This window comes from Haliotis cracherodii, unplaced genomic scaffold (genome assembly GCF_022045235.1).
Source record: "Haliotis cracherodii isolate W230 unplaced genomic scaffold, xgHalCrac1.p SCAF_15, whole genome shotgun sequence".
Classification (NCBI taxonomy): Eukaryota; Metazoa; Mollusca; class Gastropoda; order Lepetellida; family Haliotidae; genus Haliotis; species Haliotis cracherodii.
Window position 1 is genome coordinate 18,223,395 of NW_027266270.1, and position 23,411 is coordinate 18,246,805.

General features: G+C 41.7%; 1 protein-coding gene across 4 annotated transcripts in view; it reads left to right on the top strand.

Moving 5' to 3' along the window:
• The window catches only part of LOC139462343 (secreted frizzled-related protein 1-like), a 69,812-nt gene extending 58,391 nt beyond the window's left edge, over positions 1 to 11,421 (top strand). For 3 of the 4 annotated variants that reach the window (XM_071243997.1, XM_071243996.1, XM_071243995.1), the window contains exons 3-5: positions 2,302 to 2,355; positions 6,477 to 6,554; positions 9,492 to 11,421. In XM_071243997.1, coding sequence (XP_071100098.1) covers positions 2,302 to 2,355; positions 6,477 to 6,554; positions 9,492 to 10,060 — 701 coding nt within the window. In that variant the 3' untranslated portion in view covers positions 10,061 to 11,421. The remainder of the gene's footprint in view (positions 1 to 2,301; positions 2,356 to 6,476; positions 6,555 to 9,491) is intronic. The other variant, XM_071243998.1, reaches the window with a different exon arrangement.
• The last annotated feature ends 11,990 nt before the right edge of the window (positions 11,422 to 23,411 follow it).

Consider the following 23,411-nt stretch of genomic DNA (forward strand, 5'->3'; position numbering starts at 1 on the left):
ATCCCAAGTAAGACCCGTTTAAAAGGGGATCGGATAAAAACACATTTACTAAATGGCAATTTTATAATTTTGAACTGTTTGCGCTTTTATATGTTAAAAAACTAGATGATGTGTTGGTAGTCAATTAAGAGTAAATTTAGAGTACTTAACTTTATATGACTTAACATATTGACTGAGCCAGCCTAGTTATGGGATCGGTTATCTATCTTGGACATTGACCAATTGTCATCCAAAATGTCCAAAAAGACCTTTTTAGATAAATTTAGTTTCAAAGTTGATAAATGACCAAATGCTGCCTGTCTCTGGTTAAATCCGTGATCCTAGTGTTGATACCGTCCCTGTAAACTCATGTCCATACATGAGAACGTGTCACTGAGATGTCATGGCAGGCGTTGAGACGTAGGGGGGGATATTGACCATACACCCAAGTGTATATTCCCACATGTCAACCCCAGGCGGGGGGTCTTCGCACACACTTAACGATATACTGCTGGTAATTGCCGGGTAAAAGTCCATTGTGCGCTACGCTTGTGACACGGGCAACCGTAACGTCACCTTTGTCACGGCACTGTTGGAGGCCAATAGCGCCGCACTTCAGAACTGTGAGAAATCGTCTTCGGGCTTCCGATGGACCCTCTGCTAACATTACTTTGACACCTTTGTTGGCCGTCATTGGATTGGTGATTACTTGTCGAAATACAAAAATATGTCTTTGTACTCAAATACCTTCATCCTGAATTGAAGGAAAGTACAAATTAATTTTCTAAAATTCAATTTTGATTCAAAATGCCATGATCCCATATGTTTTCCTGTTAACAAATAAACCTAGAGTATTTCTATTTATTTCTTAATTCTGAGTAAACGTAACCTGATAACTGGTATACTTAAACAGCTAAATGAATAAATTAATTCTGAGTAAACGTAGCCTGATAACTGGTATACTTAAACAGCTAAATGAATAAATTATTTCTAAGTAAACGTAGCCTGAATACTGGTATACTTAAACAGCTAAATGAAGAAATTAATTCTGAGTAAACGTAGCCTGATAACTGGTATACTTAAACAGCTAAATAAATAAATTAATGCTGAGTAAACGTGACCTGATAACTTGTATACTTAAACAGCTTAATGAATAAATTAATTCTGTGTAAACGTAGCCTGATAACTGGTATACTTAAACAGCTAAATGAATAAATTTGATAAACTCTAATAGTTATAAAATGGAAGACGAACTGGATGCAAACTTGTACATGTCTTTAGATGTTTATGTGTTAACTCTGTTTATCAAACTTATTTCTGGAGAGATTTCGATAATATGACTTTATCTTCTTTTCAGGATTCATGATCATTTCATACTTCACTTAGTGTGTTCTCTAATCAGAACGTGAATATCATGTATGTGTACACGAAGCTCTGGCATCACATGTGCAAAGTAGTTTTAGTTCTACTGTATATCAACACTGCTCCAGATCCCCATTCCACAAAGCGACCCTAGCGCTACGACGGCCCTAAGTCTGTTACCTTAGCGCTGAGATCGCTATGTACAACGGCACCCTCGGCCGATTTCCACAAAGCGACCTTAGCGCTAGGACTGTCGTAAGTCTATGTGAAAGAAAGGGAGTTGCGATGTCTTAGTGCGAGCATCGCTTTGTAGAACGGGTCCGTCAAGTCCAGAAGACATACCTTCTGTTCTGCAGTCCAAAACAGAGGGGAAAACACGCACCTTTGATTGTAACCTGTCGCGTACATATTTTTATTTTGGTTTATCAGTTTCGTTTCTATACAACTGATATGGACCAAGAAGGTTGTATATCTTTGCACATGTGTTGACTGGGTGGCCATCAACATCAGCATGGCGTCAATTATAGTATGCCACCAAGAGACCAGGAGACCTTCTTTGAGTAGTAGTGCTTTCATTCTAGCTGTTTCCTTCAGCCAGTTACATAGAACGACATCATCCTCTTTAAAACTCGAGTCCACTTCATCTGATGACGAAGAGGTCACGATGAAGAAGTTGTTGAGGTGACAACGTTCTGAACACAAAACCACAAATATCCAAATAAATTTCGCCGTTGTTTTGAAATGGGAAATTAAATGAACTTTTGATGATATTTGATCGTGTTATGTGTCTCCTGGTCTGTTGAACGTTAATGGCCTTTTTTCAGACGCCGAAACCAATTATTGTAGATTATAGCTGGAGAACAGTGTCTTAGCAATGCCGAGCTCTGACAATATTTGTGCCTCCTATTATGACGGAATGAATCGGTGTGGCTCCATGGCTTTCAATGTTTATCATTTCAGCGTGCATTGGTTCTCAATGTAAAAACGATGGGAGTTCTTCAGGTGGTTTCATAGGTAAATTTCTTGTGATTGTGGACTCTCTAACAAGCATCGTCGGTCGTAGTAGCTCGGTTCACTGCATCTTCTTAGAGAATACAATGCCTTAGCCATATTAGGATATGACATTATGTAAGCAAGAGGATTGGAGTTTGATAAACATAACATGCATTATTATCGTACCCTGTGCGCATCTTATGTATCGTATTGTACGGTTACCATTTGATGTTATGTGTAATGATGAATCATAGATGACATTGATATCCCTTCGTTACAACATCCTGACAGACAGACACCACTGTCATGGCTACACAGTGATAACATGCATGTGGTCTGTCTGTGAATGAGATCTTTTTTGTCCAGTGACAGGCCCTTTCGGTGTTAAGATTAATTTCACACATTTGCATCGTTATTGTGCACATGCTCATCTTCAATATGAAATATGTATCAATATTCATAAATTGCTCGTCCGCCTCGTTTCAGGGCAAACATGACCTGACCCGATGTGTGCCATCGCACGCCGTCGGTTTGGGTCGTTGTCACCACAACTTGGTTTGTGTGGCCCGGACGATGAATACTTACAGGCTGTCGTGATTTGGCTGGAATATTGCCTTAAACAAGATTTGATTACATATGGTTGAATTTTGGTATAAGGAGCGCATTCATACATTATTAGAGTTAAGCGGCATTTGTAATTAATGAAGATAAAACCATTCACTCTGTATCCAAGCATCACCCACTACATCTCTATTATCATTGAGGCGGTTTATTCCATGGCTTTGTTCTTCAAGAAGGTGTATTGAACTGATAGGAGAATAACCTTGTTTGACCTAAGTTTGATTCGTAACCCTGTTTGATTTGTGTTGTTCTTTCACCTACATCATAATTTGATAATTCTTCCAACTTTCTTTGTTTTAGCAACCCTATTCTAACACATTTAGTCTCAACAAATGTCGCACCCAACTTGACGCCCGACCTCACTTCCTGCATTATGCTCTATCAGTTTGTTTTGAGCATGTAAATAGATTCCGCCTTCAGTGTATAAGTTTCGTCACCTGTGGGGTAATACTGTTTCAAATATTCAGTCGGATTCAACGGGTAGACATCCTCGATTATCCGGGGAATAATACCTCCATCCTATTGTGATACATACCCTGACCGTTTGCTATGATTATGATCTTATTTTGAGCTTCAAATTATATGGCGCCAAAATAGCCGTCAAATTACATACAAGAATAATATTCTGTGAAAAGTTGGATTTCGGGTATTGATGTCACTACCCAGGCGAAACGTTAGTGGCGAATGCACCCAGGGTATTTACCATAATAGTATGAAGAGACAATACTCTGGAGGATGACGGATAGTTGACATCCCATCAGTAAGGGTGTTTGTAAGGCATACGAACTAACACAGAACAATGTTTATTCTGACAATATCTCATTTTGTACTGGTGAGGTTAACCATAGTTAACCACGGACATTTATGTTGGTTTTCTCAGGAGTAAGTTTATGTTAATTGGTGTGTAAGTTATTTGTTTTAGAAATCTGAGAAAAAATATATGAAGGATTGAATAATTAATGAGAACAGCCCTGCTTTGTCCCTGTAGAATCACTTAAATGTTTCAAGGGTCAACGGTGCGTGCCAGTGGAAGGAATTCTATCTTTTGTGTCAAAATTTGATATCTTTTACAGCGACCTATTCCTAATGAGAAATAAATCCCCTACCCTCTCTATAACAACCGGGGTGTACACTAGCGAAATACCTCGTTTTAACAAATAGTTATTTTCTATTTAACTTGAATATGGCATGCTCTACTCCTCATTTCTCTCTCTTCGTAACTGTAGAAGTCTTTATACCAGGGCACATTCTGCATGATAGATTAGATCTGTTGTACTCAACTAAAACAAAACATGACTGGGGTAGGTTCAACTTGAGCAAGGAAGACCACAGGTCCTGTCAAGTGTCATGGTAAATTATATACCTAACAAAATACGTCACGGATCATTAATATTTTTGGAGATAATTCTATAAAATTGTTTTCTCATATTCACTCCCAAATATATCCCCCCCCCCCCCCCCCCCAAATATTGATGATCCTTAACTTATTTTGTTCAGTATACATATATAAGATGACTAAAATGTAGTTACACAGTGGAGACGATGTGTAACGTTTGTACTAGAACCAACACGTGTCCACCATTGTGTTTGCAAAAAAAACATTTGACATTGCATGTGACCGTTTCAGATTAACAGATGGTACAGGTAGCCATTTGTCTTTAAATGAAATCACCAAGGTAACCATTGTCATCTTACAGATAGGATTATCTTGTTGTGTGTAGTTCACGATCACATGATGTTCTCGCACAGCGTAAGTTCTGGTTTCATTACATGGTCAGGAACAGTTCTTGTTTTAACGATGTCTCCGCCCATAGTGCTGATTTAAAATATGATTTGAAACCACTTTTAATTCAGTGTCGAGAAAGAACTAAATTGGTCATCAAAATTATATTCCTGTGTGGACATAATTATTTCTTTCCTTGACATATTTCATTGTAATTGCTCCTTGTCAACCTTGAACATGTCATTAGCAATTCTGGTCCAGAACATTCATAAAACAAGAAACTGTTGGTCTTGGTCGTGGCCATTATGGTAAGTACACTTTAAACACCATACCACATCTTCAGCGTGGAATCACATGGCCACAGGGAATCACGTAGATTGTGTTACTACCCTCAACGATACTCGACTTGACAACGACTGTGACCCTTCAAAACGACTGTGACCTTGACAACGCCTATAACCGTTCACAACGACTGTGACCCTTCAAAACGACTGTGACCCTTCAAAACGACTGTGATCCTTCTAAACGACTGTGACCCTTGACAACGCCTATAACCGTTCACAACGACTGTGACCCTTCAAAACGACTGTGCCCCTTCAAAACGACTGTGACCCTTCAAAACGACTGTGACCCTTCAAAACGACTGTGACCCTTCAAAATGACTGTGACCCTTGACAACGCCTATAACCCTTGACAACTCCCGAAGCCCTTAGACCACCGGACTGACTTAATTTCAGCAACAGGAAACGCCGGCTTATTGGTGATTCATTTGCTTGTAATGCGTGCGAGGAGTATACTACCCAAAATAAGTTAAAGAACACCCGATTTTTTCATATGAGTATAGTTAATCTGCCATGACATATTAACTATAGTCATATGAAAAAACAGGTGTTCTTTACCTTATTTCGAGTAGTATATTTGTTTGATAAATAAATTGAGGGTAATTCAGTATTATTTGATTGGCTGAACAAGCAAATATTTCTTGCCACCCAAAACAAATTTGGCCACGCCCACTAATGGACTACTGTTTCTTGATTGGGCCAGGCTTCTGTTGTGTTAATGCGCTAAACGATGTAACTGATTTCGGTGTTTTTTTTGTGTGTTTATGAATAAATGAGTCTGTGTAATTATTATTATCAACGTATTTATTTATGAGAATTGACCTCAATACATTTTAGCGTTTCTGGAGGTAGAAATGTAAACAATGGTATGCATACTTAGCATTAATCCGTTAATGTGTTTACCTATATACCTCCAGAAACGCAAAAACGTAATGAAATCAATTCATATTAATACATACGAATATTAATACGGGTTGTGTGGCTCTATCCAGACTTTATGTTTACAGGCCGCTCCCAAGTGGCTGGAATATTGCTGATTGCGGCGTAAAACAACAGTTATAAATACATACTTCGATTGTTATTGTCCAGGTTCCAGCGACCTTTCTGAAGTGAACGTTACTGTTATAATGTTATTAGCCTATTATGAAAGTTGCATTATTGCTCAACCTTACGTGACGTTTTGACTGAGACCTAGTTTGAGAAATGACTTTGAACTCTGGCTGAGGGAATAAAATAATTAAAAAACGAATATGGAAGACTTTCACAAGTACCATTGCTTTACAGGCTTTGATCAACGCCACAATACCCGACATAGCCGCGAGTTGACTTTCTGACTGGTTTACAGACTCTATCGTCTTTGACACATGCGCCATGAAGCGAGACTCTTTCACCGTGGTGTTGACAGCAATGCTATCTGTCATATATGCTGATTAAACCTTTTGTTGTTGGTCTTTCAGCTGATAATAACTGTACGGCCTGCAAACATCCTATGACATTCGAAGCCATCGTCGACAACAACTGTCGGTCCCAATTTGGTAAGGTCGTTTTTCACCTTTTTTGTCAATAGAATAGGATGTGCGTGGTATCAGATTTTCCCCGAGCAATGAAAAGGTAGAATAGTGTGTAAGCACCCAAAGCTATAGGATTTTAATCTCCTGGTTTACTGTAGCCACTAACGACTTCGGTTTCGGACTCCGAGAACTTACACTCTTGCCCAGTAAATGTGAAGGATTTAACAATGTAACGACGTCTATTGTACCCTTGCAAACATAAAAAAAATATTTGCACTGGTCTGACTTTGTTAACCGATCGGTTATGTACCTCTCTGCTTTAACGCTGGTTTTGTAAAGAGGCAGAAATAGAAAGCGCGCTGACAGCCACCTTAAACGATAATACCTTTCTTATGTCTTGGCATCATCATTGATTATCGATATATTTGGGGAAAACAGTAATGTGATTACAGCATCGTTTCACCTCATGTTACGTTAGTTATATAAATAGTTGTAAGAATGGATATTGCAGTATGAAGTCCAAACGGAATTTAACAAGGGTGAAAAAACTGAAAAAGGGAGAGACGTCAGTGAACTGGGTGTTTATTTAGGAGAGGAGAGCATGGCGTCACTCACTGTATATGCCACTGTTGCATCGTGAAGGGAGAGTAATCCTTTTCCCTTCGTGTTTCTGTCATGGCGTTGTAGACGCGGTGTTAGAATTCTGGCCATGATTTATGCGAGAGTAACAGAAGAAAGACCAACGGAGACTACCTTGATAGCGTTTCCATTCCACCAGTCAACGCCTCAGCCTATAAATTTATCTTAAACTCTCGTTCATTTTCTGTAAGAGGAAATAAGAGCATTTATTTGGCTAAAGTAAGGGTTGACATCCTCCATTTTTTGGGGTCTAGTCACGGATCTCACAACAATCTTGTCTGATTACAAAGCAAGAACGATGATGGAATTACGCCGAAAAAGTTCAACGTCGGTACTTTTTACGCTGCGATGCCGTCGGTTGAATAATAGTTATAGCAAATGATATCCCCATTCGGCTATTTCTTTACGATGTCGTTAGCCTCTGCGATCAGAAATCGATACTAATGTTCAACCGCTGATTAGTGCACAACCTGCACATTAGTATTGTCAAGGATGTATTATTGTCTTGTGTTCCGACATACCGACATAAATACCGTTACAGAAATAACTTGTTAAGACGCTGCTGACATATATTCCTTTCACACCATCATTTCAGATTGTACTGTGTATCTGTGGTGGATCGTGGGGGGTTGGTAGGGGTGGAGTGTGTGAGTGTGTGTGTGTGGAGGGGAGGGGGGGATGTGTGTGTTAGTGGTTAAAGTGTTCCCTCATCACGCCGAAGTCCCGGCGATTGGAACAATGTGTGAAGCCTATTTCTCCTGTCCACCGCCGTATTATTGATGGGATATCGTCATCAGCGATAATTAAAACTCACTCTTTAAATTGTCGTTCTAGCCAGCTCTCACAACGGGTGTACTTATCTGTAATAGTTTTTATCTACACATTTGGTCACGTGGAAACACGGATAATTGTAAATATGTTGGTTCACTTAGAATTATTTGAACACAAATCTTTGACATCATACAATTGTTAGCTATCGTCTTCTAACAATGGATCGGAAATCTATATCGAAAACTACATGGACCAAACCCGCATAAGGTTGCATAATGAAAGAGTATTACTATCTGAAGATTAATGTTATGCAGATATCTGGCGAGGGTACAGCAAGAGCTTCCGTTGGGGTGTTGACAACAATGTTGACACACACCTGTTTGCCGTAGATTTCATTCAAACGTCTTTGTTCGCAACGCGTTGCATAACTCATTTCAAAGGGTAGCTTAAGTTTCCAATGATGGGGCTTAACAATGGCAGGGTAGTCTACTACATTCCCCGATCTCCCGACAATATTTTGTGAAACCTGAGCCATAATATTGGTGACGAATGTAAACCAACGTGAATGTTTATTTCAGGCTGTGTGTCAAGTAATGGCGACCTGGCTTAGCTAGAATTCCCAGCCTCGGAACGCTTTTATTCTCCTGGAGCATGAATTACTGTTACTACCGCGCGAGGCTATTATTTAGATCGAGATAATTCCGTATCAGACCTCATTTTATAAAACTCTTGACAACCAACAATGATGTGTCGATAATAAAGAGAGAATGGTTTCGAAAGGGTTAGTTTTTTTGCACCGTCATTTAAGAACGTCTCAAGTTTGTTTCCATCACGATTTGCGAATATAACGGTTTTGTGTTTCGAGACTTTTATATCGAATTACTTAATGCAAGTACGTGTTGCGTATTTGCCAAATTATGTATTTTGTAGATTTGTATTTGGAGAGTAGGTTACGGTTTGTGACGGTATCTCGATCATCCTGAAGACTGTTTGTTATATTTAACATGGATCTATATGATGCCCCTTTCGTCATCATTAAATGCATTTAATGTACTATCATGTAATCCTTTCAAACGACATAAACAACACCAGATTAAGTGTTATACTTAAAATACAAGTACTCTCCAGGGATAGGTTTCACGACGATCGTCAGCCCCGTTAAAATGTATGAAACTCGTAGCACATTGTTAACTTCCTGAAACCCGTCCTATTAGAGTGGGTGAGTTGAGTTTAATGCCGCTTTGAACAGTATTTCAGTTATTTCACGGCGTGTCAGCTCGATGTTGGAAGAAAGCCGATGTGAAGCTGGTCTTATACGTTCACCACTTTGGTGAAACCCACGAGCAGGGGTATGGTGCTGACAAGCCTAGAAACATAATCAGGGCGAACCGGGATTCGAACCCATGGTCACAGTTTTCTGGCGTGCCCAAAGGAAGCAACTCTATACAGCAAGTTGGGGCGCCTTAGACGACTGGACCAACCGTATCCTTTATTAGAGAAGAAATTATCTATATTAACTCCTGGGTTCACAGTCTAATTTTCCTGTTTCAGTTATACGGACAGGTGTCGCCGAACTCCAGAAGAGGGATAACGACGCTCTCGTTGTCTTGAAGAAGAAGAAAAAGTTTTACAAGAAAGAGGAAGCCATATCGAAGAAGGATAAGAAGAATATGGCCTTCATCATAGAAGGGGGAGCCAACTGCCAGTGTGACCTTCTCAATGACACCAGAAGCAAATTTCTGATAATGGGAAACAAGAGGGATGATACGTTCGTCATGTCCTTCGTTGTCCCATGGGAGAAGAAAAATAAGGATTTCAAGAAGGCTCTGAAGAAGATTAAGAAGGGACACGAGTGTAAGGACCTATTCAACAGCGAGGTCATAGGTGTGACAACTATGCTCCCGACTGATCCCGCCCAGGGGGGTAAACCAAAAACGAAAGGCAGAAAGAAGGGAGGTAAGCGAGGCAAGAAGGGAAGAGGAAAGAAGGGAAGGAAGGGAAAGGGAAAGGGAAGAGGAAAGAAGGATAAGAAAAAAGGGAAAAAATCAAAAGGTAAGAAGCGACGGCCAAAGAAGGATCGCAAGAGGAAATCGGGTTCAGTAACCACACCAGCCCCGTAGAAGCCTGATTGAGGACATCTTGGCAGGGACTTTCATTTCAAATACTCCATGAGGTGTACCATATTTACATTCTCGCATCCTGCGAAGGGCATCTGACAATGCATGCTGTGACCAGCGGACGGTGTTGCCAGGACAAATCTTACTGATAAAAGGTTCGTCATCATCTGCTGGCCTCCATAGGTTAGACATATGTACTGGTAGATACAATCAGGCGCCTGTTTCAACTTGGACTTCGTCTCGTGCTAAACTCATTGGATACAATCCTTGTATTACTTTCAATAGATCTAGACACATTTGTACGCAAGCGCCAAGCGCAATAGTCATGAAGTGTGGGTCTCGGTTTCTCTCAATTTTTCAGCAAATTTCGGATTTGTCAACACTGTCCATCTTCGCCTGTTAAACGCAGCTGTCAAACTGACAGCTTCAGTAACTATTTATAACTCCTATTATCAAAAGGTCAGGAAGACTAATGGATGATATATATAAGGTGCATGTATATCTACATATACGTATTCTAACCCACCAATCAGAGACTCCCACGGTTTTGTGTATATCTGTAGAATATTATGTTCGTGTCCAACATACCGCGTTATAAGACGGGTGCCATTATCAAGCGTGTATTTACCGTATTTCCCCTGTATTTACTCGTATCTCTATGTTATAAATATTTACGTTCACGACATCGATCAATTAAACCAAAGATGCTTTGTTGTGCTTGTAGTATAGGGAGCTCTTGAATGCCCTGATTCTGGTATTGGCTCTATCTAGTGTCCTTCGTTGCTGAGAACGTATACCAAGTTGTAAATATGTTGCAGTAAACGTCGTTTGCATGCATTTATTGTACAAAGCTATGGTAGTCCTCTTGGTGTGTAGTACAGGGGACGTGTAGTGTGGACCCTGAACGGACATTTCATATGGCGTTCTTCCACCCATGGTGGCCATGTTGTAAAACCAGATGTACATAACAAATATCGATGACAGTGCTAGCCCAGAGAATACTCTGGCAAACTGTAAACCAGGTGTAGTCCAAAGATGCACAATTCTTGGAAATTCATCGGAAGTTTTCCTGATGGACGGTTCGTGTGTGCTCATGATATTGTAATGACAAGGTAAAATTGGATTCTGATAGTGAGCCATGTTTGGACATGTTTACATGTGACCCGGAGATTGAGTTTCGGTATGTACCTGTTACGTGTTATGCTACTCTAAATTTGTTGATAGCGCTTTTGTAAAAAAAAAACATGGACTCTTTGACTGTCTGTCCCTAGCTATTCAATTGTCACATCAAATGTTATTTTGGAATCCATTAACCCATGTGAAATAACTGGTCAAAGATTAACATATAAAACTCTCAACCCTAATATTGATTCTTGTACTTTTTTTCACACTGGCGGGTTTTTATCACTCGGATTCACTCGGATTCACTCGGGTTCTCTCGGCTTTTTGCTACCTATGATATCTCTGACAGCAATGGAGTAATGATATTGCATAAAATCTCTCTGTAAACAAAGCATAAATACTGAACAAAAGAAGTTAGGAACATGAATATATTTTTTTGATATTCTTGTGAAGTTATGTGCTTAGTCTTCATTTAAACAAAATCCCCCAATATATTCAAGATTCCTAACTTTTTCTGTTCAGTATAATTCGTATTACATGATAGCCATAATGAACATACGTTATTCTGTGCATAACAGAAATATGTTGAGTTGAAGATGAAGACGAACGAAACGTTGTACAAGGCTCGCTCCGACCACCAGGCTGTGCAGGGGGTAGACACGTACACGTAGTTCAAATAAAGAAGGATTCCTGCTGGCTGAGGTTCTAGGACTGAATCGATCCGAGTGGTTCAATATACCGATGCGCTATTGAAAGATGTGAAAGTTACAATATCTTAATATCTATCATAAGAAATATCTGTTATTAGCAGAAGCCATTGTACCTTTCCAGCTATATCATTAACATGTGTTTATGGATCACTCTCATATAGTGTGATACCAGCTTTTTGCGAAAAGGTGCGCGTATCCTGCCCCATCGGTGACACCCGTCACAAACACATGCAAAGGCATGTTAAGTGTTCACGTGAAAAAAAACACAGGGAACATACGGTATAAGTCAAAATAAGGAATTTCATCGGACATCATTTTGGTCACTGATGCGGCAAATTTGGAAATGTTTTCCACTTAAAAAGCTTTACTAAGGTCTTGGGGGCGGTCGGGTAGCCTAGTGGTTAAAGCGTTCGCCAGGCTACCCGACCGCCCCTTGGACAGATGAGGGTATTGGCAGCAGCAACAGGGGTAAGTGGGGTAGGCAGTCATATAAATAGGGGTATCATCACAGTGTCCACGTTCATCGTACTGACAGAGGGGTGGTCGGGTAGCCTAGTGGTTAAAGCGTTCGCTCGTCACGCCGAAGACCCGGGTTAGATTCCCGACATGGGTACAATGTGTGAAGCCCACTTCTGGTGTCCCCCGCCGTGATATTGCTGGAATATTGCTAAAAGCGGCGTAAAACCATACTCACTCACTACTAAGGTCTTGAATGTTGTGAGCCGGTTCAAACAACTCTTGATCAATAGTCGTGTATTGCTCTTCGTTGAAAGAGCATGCTCGATTGTATCTCCAATGTTTTGAAATGTAGACACCAAAGTCTGGACCTACTGGGACGTTGCTCAACAAAGAGGAAATGTTGACTGTTGACATTGAATCATTCCTCTTGTCATACAGTCTTGTGGATAGTTTTCATAACTCTAAATCTCCATGCATGGATCTAAATATGAGTGAGTGAGTGAGTTGGATTTTACGCCGCTTTTAACAGTATTCCAGTTTTATCGCGGCGTGTCAGCTTAATGCGGGAGGAAAGCTCGAAGTGATGCAGGTCTCAGACGTTTACCACTTTGGTGAAACCCACGAACACGGGTGTGGTGCTGACAAACCTAGAAACATAATCGGGGCGAATCGCGATTCGAATCCACAATCAGGTTCCTGGCGTGTGAAAGGGACGCAACTCTGCACAGCGAATCGCAGCGCCTTAGACGACTGGGCCACCCGTGCCCCGGATCTAAATATGAAGCAAGAAGCGTGTAGTCCATCCTACTCGAATGAGATGGTTCGGGATGCGGCCATCACTCACAATACCAGGAGGCACGGGTGGCCCAGTCGTCGAAGGCGCCGCGAGTTGGGCACGCCTGAAGCCAATGTGGGTTTGAATCCCGGTTCGCCCCGATTATGTTTCTAGGTTTGTCAGCAGTATAACTGTGCTCATGGGTTTCACCAAAGTGGTAAACGTCTGAGACCTGCATCACTTCGGGCTTTCCTCCCACATTAAGCTGACACGCCGCGATACGACTGGAATACTGTGAAAAGCGGCGTTAAACCCAACTCACTCACTCACTCTCTCACAATGCCAGGTCTCGTTTTTGGAAATCACACAGCGCAATCCCACGCTCAGCATCCCACCGGAGTACTATACACATACACCTCCCGTACGCACAAGAAACGCACACGCACGTTTCATTTTGACAAGCAAAACCAGAAGACTGCTGTGTGTACGAGTGAGTGAGTATGGTTTTACGCCGCTTTTAGCAATATTCCAGCAATATCACGGCGTGACGAGCGAACACTTTACTCACCAGGCTACCCGACCGCCCCTTGGACAGATGAAGGTACTGGCAGCAGCAACAGGGGTAAGTGGGGTAGGCAGTCATATAAATAGGGGTATCATCACAGTGTCCACGTTCATCGTACACACAGAGGGGCGGTCGGCTAGCCTAGTGGTTAAAGCGTTCGATCGTCACGCCGAAGACCCGGGTTAGATTCCCGACATGGGTACAATGTTTGAAGCCCATTTCTGGTGTCCCCCGCCGTGATATCACTCATCTGTCCAACGTATATTGTTGATCAATTAGTCAATAATGGGGATGAAGCCCATTTATGGTATCTCCTGACGTGATAGTCCTGGAATATTGCTAAGAACGCCGAAATCCATACTCATTCAATAAGTAAAATTGTCCCGTTGATAAAGTAAAACATGTCTATTTTCATCGGCAGTTGACAAACGACAATTCTCCCGAAGACGTGCTTATATTCTAAAAGTATTTAACCACAATCAACGAAATAACTTCTAAAGACGTCAAAGTTTGGGTGATGACTGAGTGAGTGGTATGTAACGCCGCCTTCAACATTGTACAGTTAAACGGTAGGGTAGACCAGCGGTAGAGGCGTTCGTTTGTCACCCGGGTCGAATTCCCAAAACAGGCACAATGGTGATAGGTCGTTATATTGCTAAACTAATCCCCAAATTGATGCACAAACATCCCCATCAATTCTTATCTTCAATATACGAATGAAGCCAAACCCTACCCACGACATTAGCATTGACCATTGGTGAAATCCAAAAGTGCGGGAATCGGGCCAAATCGAAAACCCAACCCTCGTCCAACAAAATTATTCATCAGCAAGGAAGGTAACTCAGGATCCCTTGGACATTCCTGGCCCTAGGTAATTGAAATTAACGATGAATGAACCCAGACATGGCCCTGAATGTATGTTCACACATGCAGAGAATAGGGCCGACCATGGTGTTGAAGGTACGCTGTCTCAGTGGAGGCTCTCGAAGCGTGGCATCGTGACCCCGCCCATCTGTCTAGGTATTATGGGCTGCCTGCCACTGCATTGTGCCCCTTATATCAGTTAGGGGGATTCTCCTGGGCGCCACCGTGTGCTTGTTGAGCCACGTACCCATCCATGGACAAGTCATATGGCATTGCTAATTAGATCGTACGCGTTGGTGTTAACGGCAGTTACGCTGTCACTACGCTCGCACATGTGAATCCATCTTTGTTAAGAAAGGATATGGGCGGAATATGCAACTGTCAACTCGGCGTTAAATACTACGTACTGTAGACCAATTAAAGGGGCTTCCGCCAGCACTGTTCTCATTTCATTAAATATAGTGTACGTACTTGAGGTTAAAATAGATCACCGTCTACCCCAAAAGGAAATGCCTATTTCAGTCGTCTAAAGCACCGCAAATCGCTCTTCAGAGTTGCGTCCCTTAGACGTACAAGAAAGTTAAGAAGATTCGAATCTTTCGTCCTGATAATTATTCTAGACTTGCCAACGCCATACCCCGTGGGTTTCACCAAGTGGTAAACATCGGAGACCTGCTTCACTTCGGGCTTTCCTCCAACATTTAGCTGACACGCCGTGGACTGAGATAATATTCAAAGCGGCGTTAAACCAATTTCACTCACTCACTCTTACACTCATTCGGGTATTGGCCTTTAAAGGAGCATTATGCTCTGACGCCTTCCCTACTGTCTGACGCTGCCCGTTTGGGCTCATCAGCTGCCGGAGTCGATTTGCTGGCTGCGCCAACTGAGCGTGACGAAAGACTGGGCTACTGGTCTGTAAGGACAGCAGAAATAGTGAGTGAGTGAGTATGGTTTTACGCCGCTTTTAGCAATATTCCAGCAATATCACGGCGGGTGGACACCACAAATGGGCTTCGGGAATCGAACCCGGGGCTAGGCTACCCGACCGCCCCTCACAGCAGAAATAGACTTTGAGGCAATGACGCATGTTAATCAGAATCTTCAGCATAGACGAACGGATATAGAGAACGGTGGAAGCCTATCGGATGCTTATATTTGTTAATACCCCTGGAGGGTATTGTTTCAACTTTCAACAAACGTATCCCCGCAATGAAATCGTGGTTTCTGATTTCTTATTGTATAGATGATGAGGTGACTGAGATTGATTTGGGATCCTATTTATGTATTTCAGCTTGGTATGATTCTGTCATGTTAATGATCCAATGAGGGGCGATAGGGTAGTATAGTGGTTAAAGCGTTCGCTCGTCACGCCTAAGATACGGGTTCTATTTCCCACATGGGTAGGTCGTGTCATGCCTGTTTGTGGTGTCCGGCCTTGATATTGTTGGAATATTAATAAAAGCGGCTTAAAATCGTACTCACTTACAGATGAGATGAATTATAAACATTTGAGAGCTGTGAAGCCGAACAATGAAACCACATGTTTCCAGTGTATGTCCTCTTCCATCGGGCGCAACCGACTCACACTATCCACCGAGTCACTCAGTCATTGGTCACAAATATGAGCAGTCTCTCTGGTGGCGTCAGCAGCTAAAAATGGCGGTATTAAGCCATGCTTGGGAGGGTTCCGTTGTCGCTGACGTTACGCCAGCTGGCTCATTCGCACCAATATATCATCACATTAGTGAACATAATTACAGATCCTCTGTGTCCATTAAGGGGTGGTGGGGTAGCCTAGTGGTTAAAGCGTTCGCTCGTCACGCCGAAGGCCCGGGTTCAATTCCCCACATGCGCACAATGTGTGAAACCCATTTCCGGTTCCCCCGCCGAGGTACTGCTGGGATATTGCTAAAAGCGGCGTGAAACCGTACTCACTCACTCACCCTGGGTTCGTGAAATTTGTACATAGGGCTGTCAAGGAAAACAACTTCGGCATCCTTTTCGGAACGTTCTAAGAGCACTGACCAATGTACCCATGCATGAGAGCAGACTTTTCAAACTGTTCTTGTCGTCATGATAAGATGGTGATAAACCTACTTTGTTTTGAAATTTGAGGCCGTCTTACTGTAGATTCGACACCTCATTTAACTAGGACCTGGGAGGTTCAGTTCTCAGTTTCAAATGAAAATAAGTGTTACCGAATCTGCAGTGAGACGACCTCAAATTTCGAAATGCGGGAGGTTTATCTCTTTGAATGTGCACGTGGCAGCGCAGCAACAGAGGAATGATTAGCGGAGCTGCAAAAAACAGTGATCAAAGGATTAACCGATAATACGTTGATTGATTAATCACTGTTATCTTACTGAGTGTATTTATCAAACGCATGTGTAAATGCAGTTTTTCTAGTGCAGACGGGATACAGCCATATCGGAGCGTGAAGTGCCTTTGCGTGTTGTGTAAATAGTGTTCCAAGGATTAGCCGATAATACGGTGATTGATTGATTATTGTTATCTAACTCAATGGATTTGTTTAACAAACTCGGACATCATGGAAATAGTTGTCACGTGTGCTGTGAGTGTTAAGTCAGACACCTATCTGAAACAGCGGAATCAGACTACTAACGCGATCATTAGAGTGAGTGAGTGAGTATGGTTTTACGCCGCTTTTAGCAATATTCCAGCAATATCACGGCGGGGAACACCAGAAATGGGCTTCACACAATGTACCTATGTCGGGAATCGAACCTGGGTCTTCGGCGTGACGAGCGAACGCTTTAACCACTAGGCTACCCGACCGCCCCTGATCATTTGAGAAAAGAGCACGATTTTGTTTCCTATATTTTCAGGAACAGGAAAGCATCAAATGTTACGTTATTGTTGCAGTACGCATATTATATTTGACTTAATATAAAAAAAAAATATTATGCATAATTACATATTGCTGAAATTGTCATCGAAAACTTTACAAGCTAGCTGTGTAGATATAGATACATATCATAAAAAGGTACATATAAAATTAAAGCTTATAAGAACATACAACGAGTATAAGTTTTTGCATTGGAAACATTAGGGATCGTTAACACAGGTTTAACGAACACAAGTTTTTATATTCCGAATTAAACGCTTTAAAAGCCTTTTTTTTAAATAAGAATGCTACAAAGAAATGTGGCATCGAACATGTTTCCTTTTATAGCTGCAGCCTTGTAGGATACTGTTCATTTCTGTAACTATACAAGGATACATTCCTGGGACAAACTAAGTTTGTTTGTTGTTTAACGCTGCACTCAGCAATATTCCAGCTATATGACGGCGGTCTGTAAATTAGTCTAGTATTGACAAGACAATCATGTGATTGACATCATGAGCATCAATCCATGATATTTGGGATACAATGACATGCATCAACCAAGCCATCGAACCTGACCACTCGATCCCGTTAGTCTCCTCTTACGGCAAGCATGGGTTGCTGAAGACCTATTCTACCCCGGATCTTCACGGGTCTGGACCATGGTAAATGCCTCATAGGGTACATATAACCTGTAATTACGATATTCTCTTTTTGTTAACTTTCATTTGTCGTAGCATTGAACAGAATCGTTCCAGTTCCTTTAAGCGGTGAATTTCTTCCATGGGAGACAAACAATTCTGTCTTGTTCCGTTTATAGACTATATCATAGACGATGCCGAAGTGGAGTCATTATTTGTAGTGCAAGTGAAAATATTGAAAACATCATCAACATCACCGATGCCACCCCGCAAACTTACCTACATTTCGTACTAAATACCAAGACAAACTTTATAACATTTCTGTCCATCAATGTACTCAAATTACTTCGCCAACTCCGTCATCTCGGAACCCGTGAAGATTCCGGGGTAGAACAGATCTTCAGCAACCCATGCTTTCTGTAAAAGGTGACTATGCTTGTCGTAAAAAGGCTACTAACGGGATCAGGTGGTCAAGATCCCTGACTTGGTTGATGCACGCATCGGTCCCAATTGCATGGATCGATGCTCATGATATCAACCACTGGATTGTCTGGTCCAGTTATTATTTACAGAACGCCGCCATATAGCTGGAATATCGCTGAGTGCGGCGTTAAACAACAAACCAACCAACCAACCGTCATCTTGGAGGTCATGCTGAAATTGGTATGTAACAATCGGATGCGCACTGCTCAACACGAAAAACCAGTCAGGGAAATGTAACCAACATCCAAAAGCGACAAAACCCATAAAAATAAAATATCTGCCTTAAGCAGAGTCGATTGTATGATTCCGACAGCATCACGAGCATGTGTTTATGAATCACGACCAAATAGTGATGATACCAGGTGTTCGCGAAACACTCAAACGAAAGACAAGACCATCCTGAACGCATGGGCATAGTGACCCTTAAGTTTGGACCATAATATCTTAGCACAAGATATCAATATACGAACTAAATCAAAACATGGTCGATGGACGACAGAAATTGCTACCCAGACGCTGCCAGACCGCCGACCAAATCTGTCCACTAAAACCCCACTTGACCCTTGATAGAGACCGTTGGACTAACATCATGACAGAAATACCCCTTGAAACGTCTCATAACATGTTCGTCAAACGCACGTGTCACAACACGGCTCCGTGTGATTGTTGGTGTGACACCACCGCTTATACAGTCTAAGAGAATATAGTGGGCTAACAGTTCTGGGTAATACACTCTGACACACCAATAACCACACACAGGAGTAGTATTCAAGTACATGTTGCAATATTAGTTACATCTTCAGCGACGGTTAAGCTAACCCCAGCTGCGATAATTACATCTCTCAATTTACCAATTGTCCTTGCATATACACTTTGATATTGTGATGATTTTAACACTGCCGTGCGTCAGAACCTGATACTGACTTTAACGGCAAAAATGTTCGTTGCAAAGTTTTAGACACAGGGTGAGATTATTTTTCATATTATGGTGAGGGGAAATACAGTACTTATTTCCCACATGGGGAATACCTGTCAGACTTAGATTATAGTGCCCAATATTGCTTGTCCTGGCTGATTAAATAGAGATAACTTCACGAGTTACTGTCATATACCATTTATCTTACAACGAGCTGTTCAAAAACGTATCTAAAGAACGTAGGATAGGCGGTATGTGACCGGCACGAGTGCAGTAATCTGTTTCTTACACATTCTAAAATCGCACTATTTTAGCATCGAACCGATGCATTTTTTGTTTATTCTCATGATCGCAATGGCGCATTAATACATAGCGCAATGTTCATGAGTGACATCATCCCGCTTACTGCTCACTACTCATACCGTGTGTGATCCTCCACCAAAAGGATTATTAAGGCGATGATGGTAACGAGAACCAGATAAGATTACAAAAAAAACTTTTATGAATACCAAAATCTTAAACTGTCGTCACAGACGTAGGTGAATTCGCGAGGCGCGAGTATCTTATTAATGAATTACAATCAGGAAATTAGTCCGTCGTAATCTGACCTCAGGTCATCACCATGGAGTAGCCAATCACAGACCTGGAATTCGATCACACACATATGTTTGATACCAGTTATCGCAAATGGGCTTCTCACCCACCGAGTGTTAGAATAGTTGTTCATGCTATTAACCACTGATTCTTCTGTTAAGGCTCGGTTATTTACAGATCGTGCAATAACGAAAGCTGCATACTGGCGTAACAACATTCACTCACAAGTATTTGTCTTGTTTTGAGAGGTGACTGTAGAACAACTACATTACCCTTGTTCTAATAGCTCATGCGGCTTACATAATTAACACACCGGCGAAAATCCGGGTGTGGATTGATATTCCACAACCCATACTTGCTGTAAGAGGCGACTAACGGGATCAGGTGGTCAGGCTCGCTGACTTGGTTCATGCATGCCATTGTATCCCAATTTCGTAGATCGATGCTCATGATGTTAATCACTGGACTGTCTATACTCGTTTATTTACAGACCGCCGTCATATAGCTGGAATATTGCTGAGTGTAGCGTTAAACAACAACAACGAAACATTTGGAGCAACATCACTTACATCGCTAAAATTGAAACAATCTGTGTAAAGCAGTACTGAATAAACCCTTCACCTGACTATAATAATATCTGAGTTGATTACAGGTGTAGAAAAAACCCTTCCCAAACATCATCAGTAACCAACATCGACGATGAACTGTCTGCTGAAATCTCATTATTTCAACAACAAAAAAGAGAACAAAAATACATAATATATAGTTCACATACCATGACAAGACCTAACACCCAACTGCATTATCTCTATCAGTTAAAAGACTTCATTATCTTCAAAATAGACTTTCCGCCTTTCAAGATAGCTCTCGCTACCAGACTGATGAAAATCAATTCAGATTCTGTGATGGAGCTGTCATGTTTCCAATCATTTTCAGGAGCTAAGATCCCAAGCGTCAGACGCAAAGCCCGAGAACCATCTCTCAGACATGTCTACGACGGTTCGATATTTCCACAAAGAGGTATGAGGCTCCTTCAAAGTCGGTCAGACCACCGAGCTGCTGGTTCGTCTCCTGCTACACAATCTGATGAATGGACGATGCGGGAGATATAGATGTACGTCTATCCTTTGATACCAATAATCAACTGTCTTGCCTCTCAGACATCCTTAAGCCATCTCGACTTCACGTGATTTTGTCCGCAATATGTCGTGCTCTTAAAGGGACACTCTCTCGTATTTGGAACCTTGAACTGTTACTGTTAAGGATATGGATGATTATCATATTTCTTCACTTTTATTACAATTTTTATCCAACATTTAAAGTTTTAATTAACAGAGAACGTACATGTATACCTAGTGGTTCTTTACCAAATGTGTCTGTGGTCTGTGTTGCAAGGTCATGGTCAAGGTCACGGCTCACCTGTTTGTTGTTTAACGCCACACTCAGCTATATTCCAGCTATATGACGGCGGTCTGTAATTAATCGAGTCCGGACCAGACAATCCAGTGGTTAGCATAATGAGCTTTGATCTACGCAACCTGGATACGATGACATGCATCAACCAAGTCAGCGAGCTTCATCACTCGGTCCCGTTAGTCACCTCAACAAGAACTAACTTTGAACGTCTTTTGATGTGACAGGGCCAGTGGATGATGGAACCACTGACCGTTCAGACACTCTAGACGTGGCTAGCGCTATATGTGAAGCTGAGATATTGCCACTGGAGAATGAGCATAATCCTTGACTCCTAGATTGATAAACATCATAAAATGTGTTAAATCAGCTGAACTGTGTTTGAAAGACTTGACTTTAACTTGCTAGGACTGCTAATCGACCCAATCTAAGATCCTCTTTAAAGAAGCGTTGTGCTCTATGTTCTGATGTCAATTGCCAGACTTGGTCTGTTGCAAGATTACAGTATACCAGACACATTCCGCCATTTTGGTAAGGCATGTGCACGAGCTCATTTCTTTGTAAGGGTTTCTAAGTTTTTCAGACGCCATTTTTCTAACCTCGCTAAAACACCAGGGGGTTTGGGGGCCTTGCCCCCCACACAACGACTTGAATTAGAGGCTGTCGTAAGTAAATGTATTGTTACGTTGCAATAGTAGATACAAAATACAACGTGTTCGCTGAAATGTGGCTCCGACGGATGTCACTGATGAGGTTGTCGCTTTAAACAAACATGGCGGACAGGTGTCAGGTATAATGCTTGTGTACCTGGTCTGTTGTTGTTCGTGTTCGAAATTCTGTGTCAGGTTGATACAAATTATGGAACTGGAGGTGGCAGACAAGGCGGACTTTCAGGGACTGTAAATGTGGTGGGACCCAATACACCAACATCGGTTAATAATTTGTTGCCATTAAATCTTTACCCACATATATCACGGAGGTTTATTTCTCAAACACTCTACCCGTTTCAGCACTGGATCTAGGCTAATACAGCCTGTATGCCAGTCTATCAGCTACAATTAATTGCAAATGTCTGGCCGCGAGATAAGAAAAGCAATTCGTACTGTCAAAGTTAAACACCATCTTCTGATAGTCTGTATTTATGACAAAAAGGGTGTGAGGTTCGCCCCCCTACGCTCGCCCCACCCCCTGGCTGTCGTGCTTTCGGCGTGGCCTGCACAATTCCTAGCATTACTCGAGGCTTATTTTCAGCGCCTTAATCATTGCAGATAAAGCACCGGCAATGGATCTTCGATTTTTGCCACTTTTCTTATCGGGAGAGATTTTGTGGAACTCACTGCTACTCACTGCCGCGCGGTTCTATACGATACGATAGGTTGAGATATTCAAACGTTAATTGGACACATTCTGCTTTTAACAAAATTTACCGTTTTACAGACTAGTTTCTAAAGATACACACAAACTAAACTTTCGCAAGCACAGGTGGCGTCATCAGATTCACCTGGCGGGGCTACGTTCTACTGAAATAGTAACGCGCGATATGAACTCTTAAATTAAAATACTGCGTGTACTTTGTGATAACGGAAACACGCGTTATAAGACTCTGAATACGTTTTTAACATACTTTCAGGTATTTCGAAATTTGGATCAAAGCCAATTTAAACGACTGACAGCTTTAATGTAAATGTGCGAATTGGATTTGCTACTACTACCACTGCTACTACCACCACTACTACTACTACTACTACTACTACTACTACTACTACTACTACTACTACCACTACTACTACTACTACTACCGCTGCCAACACCACCACTTCTACAACTACTACTACTACTACTACTACTACTACCGCCGCCGCCGCCACCACCACTTCTACAACTACTAGTACTACTACAACTACTACTACCACGAGAACTACCACCACCACCATTACTACTACTACTACTTTTTCCACCGTCGC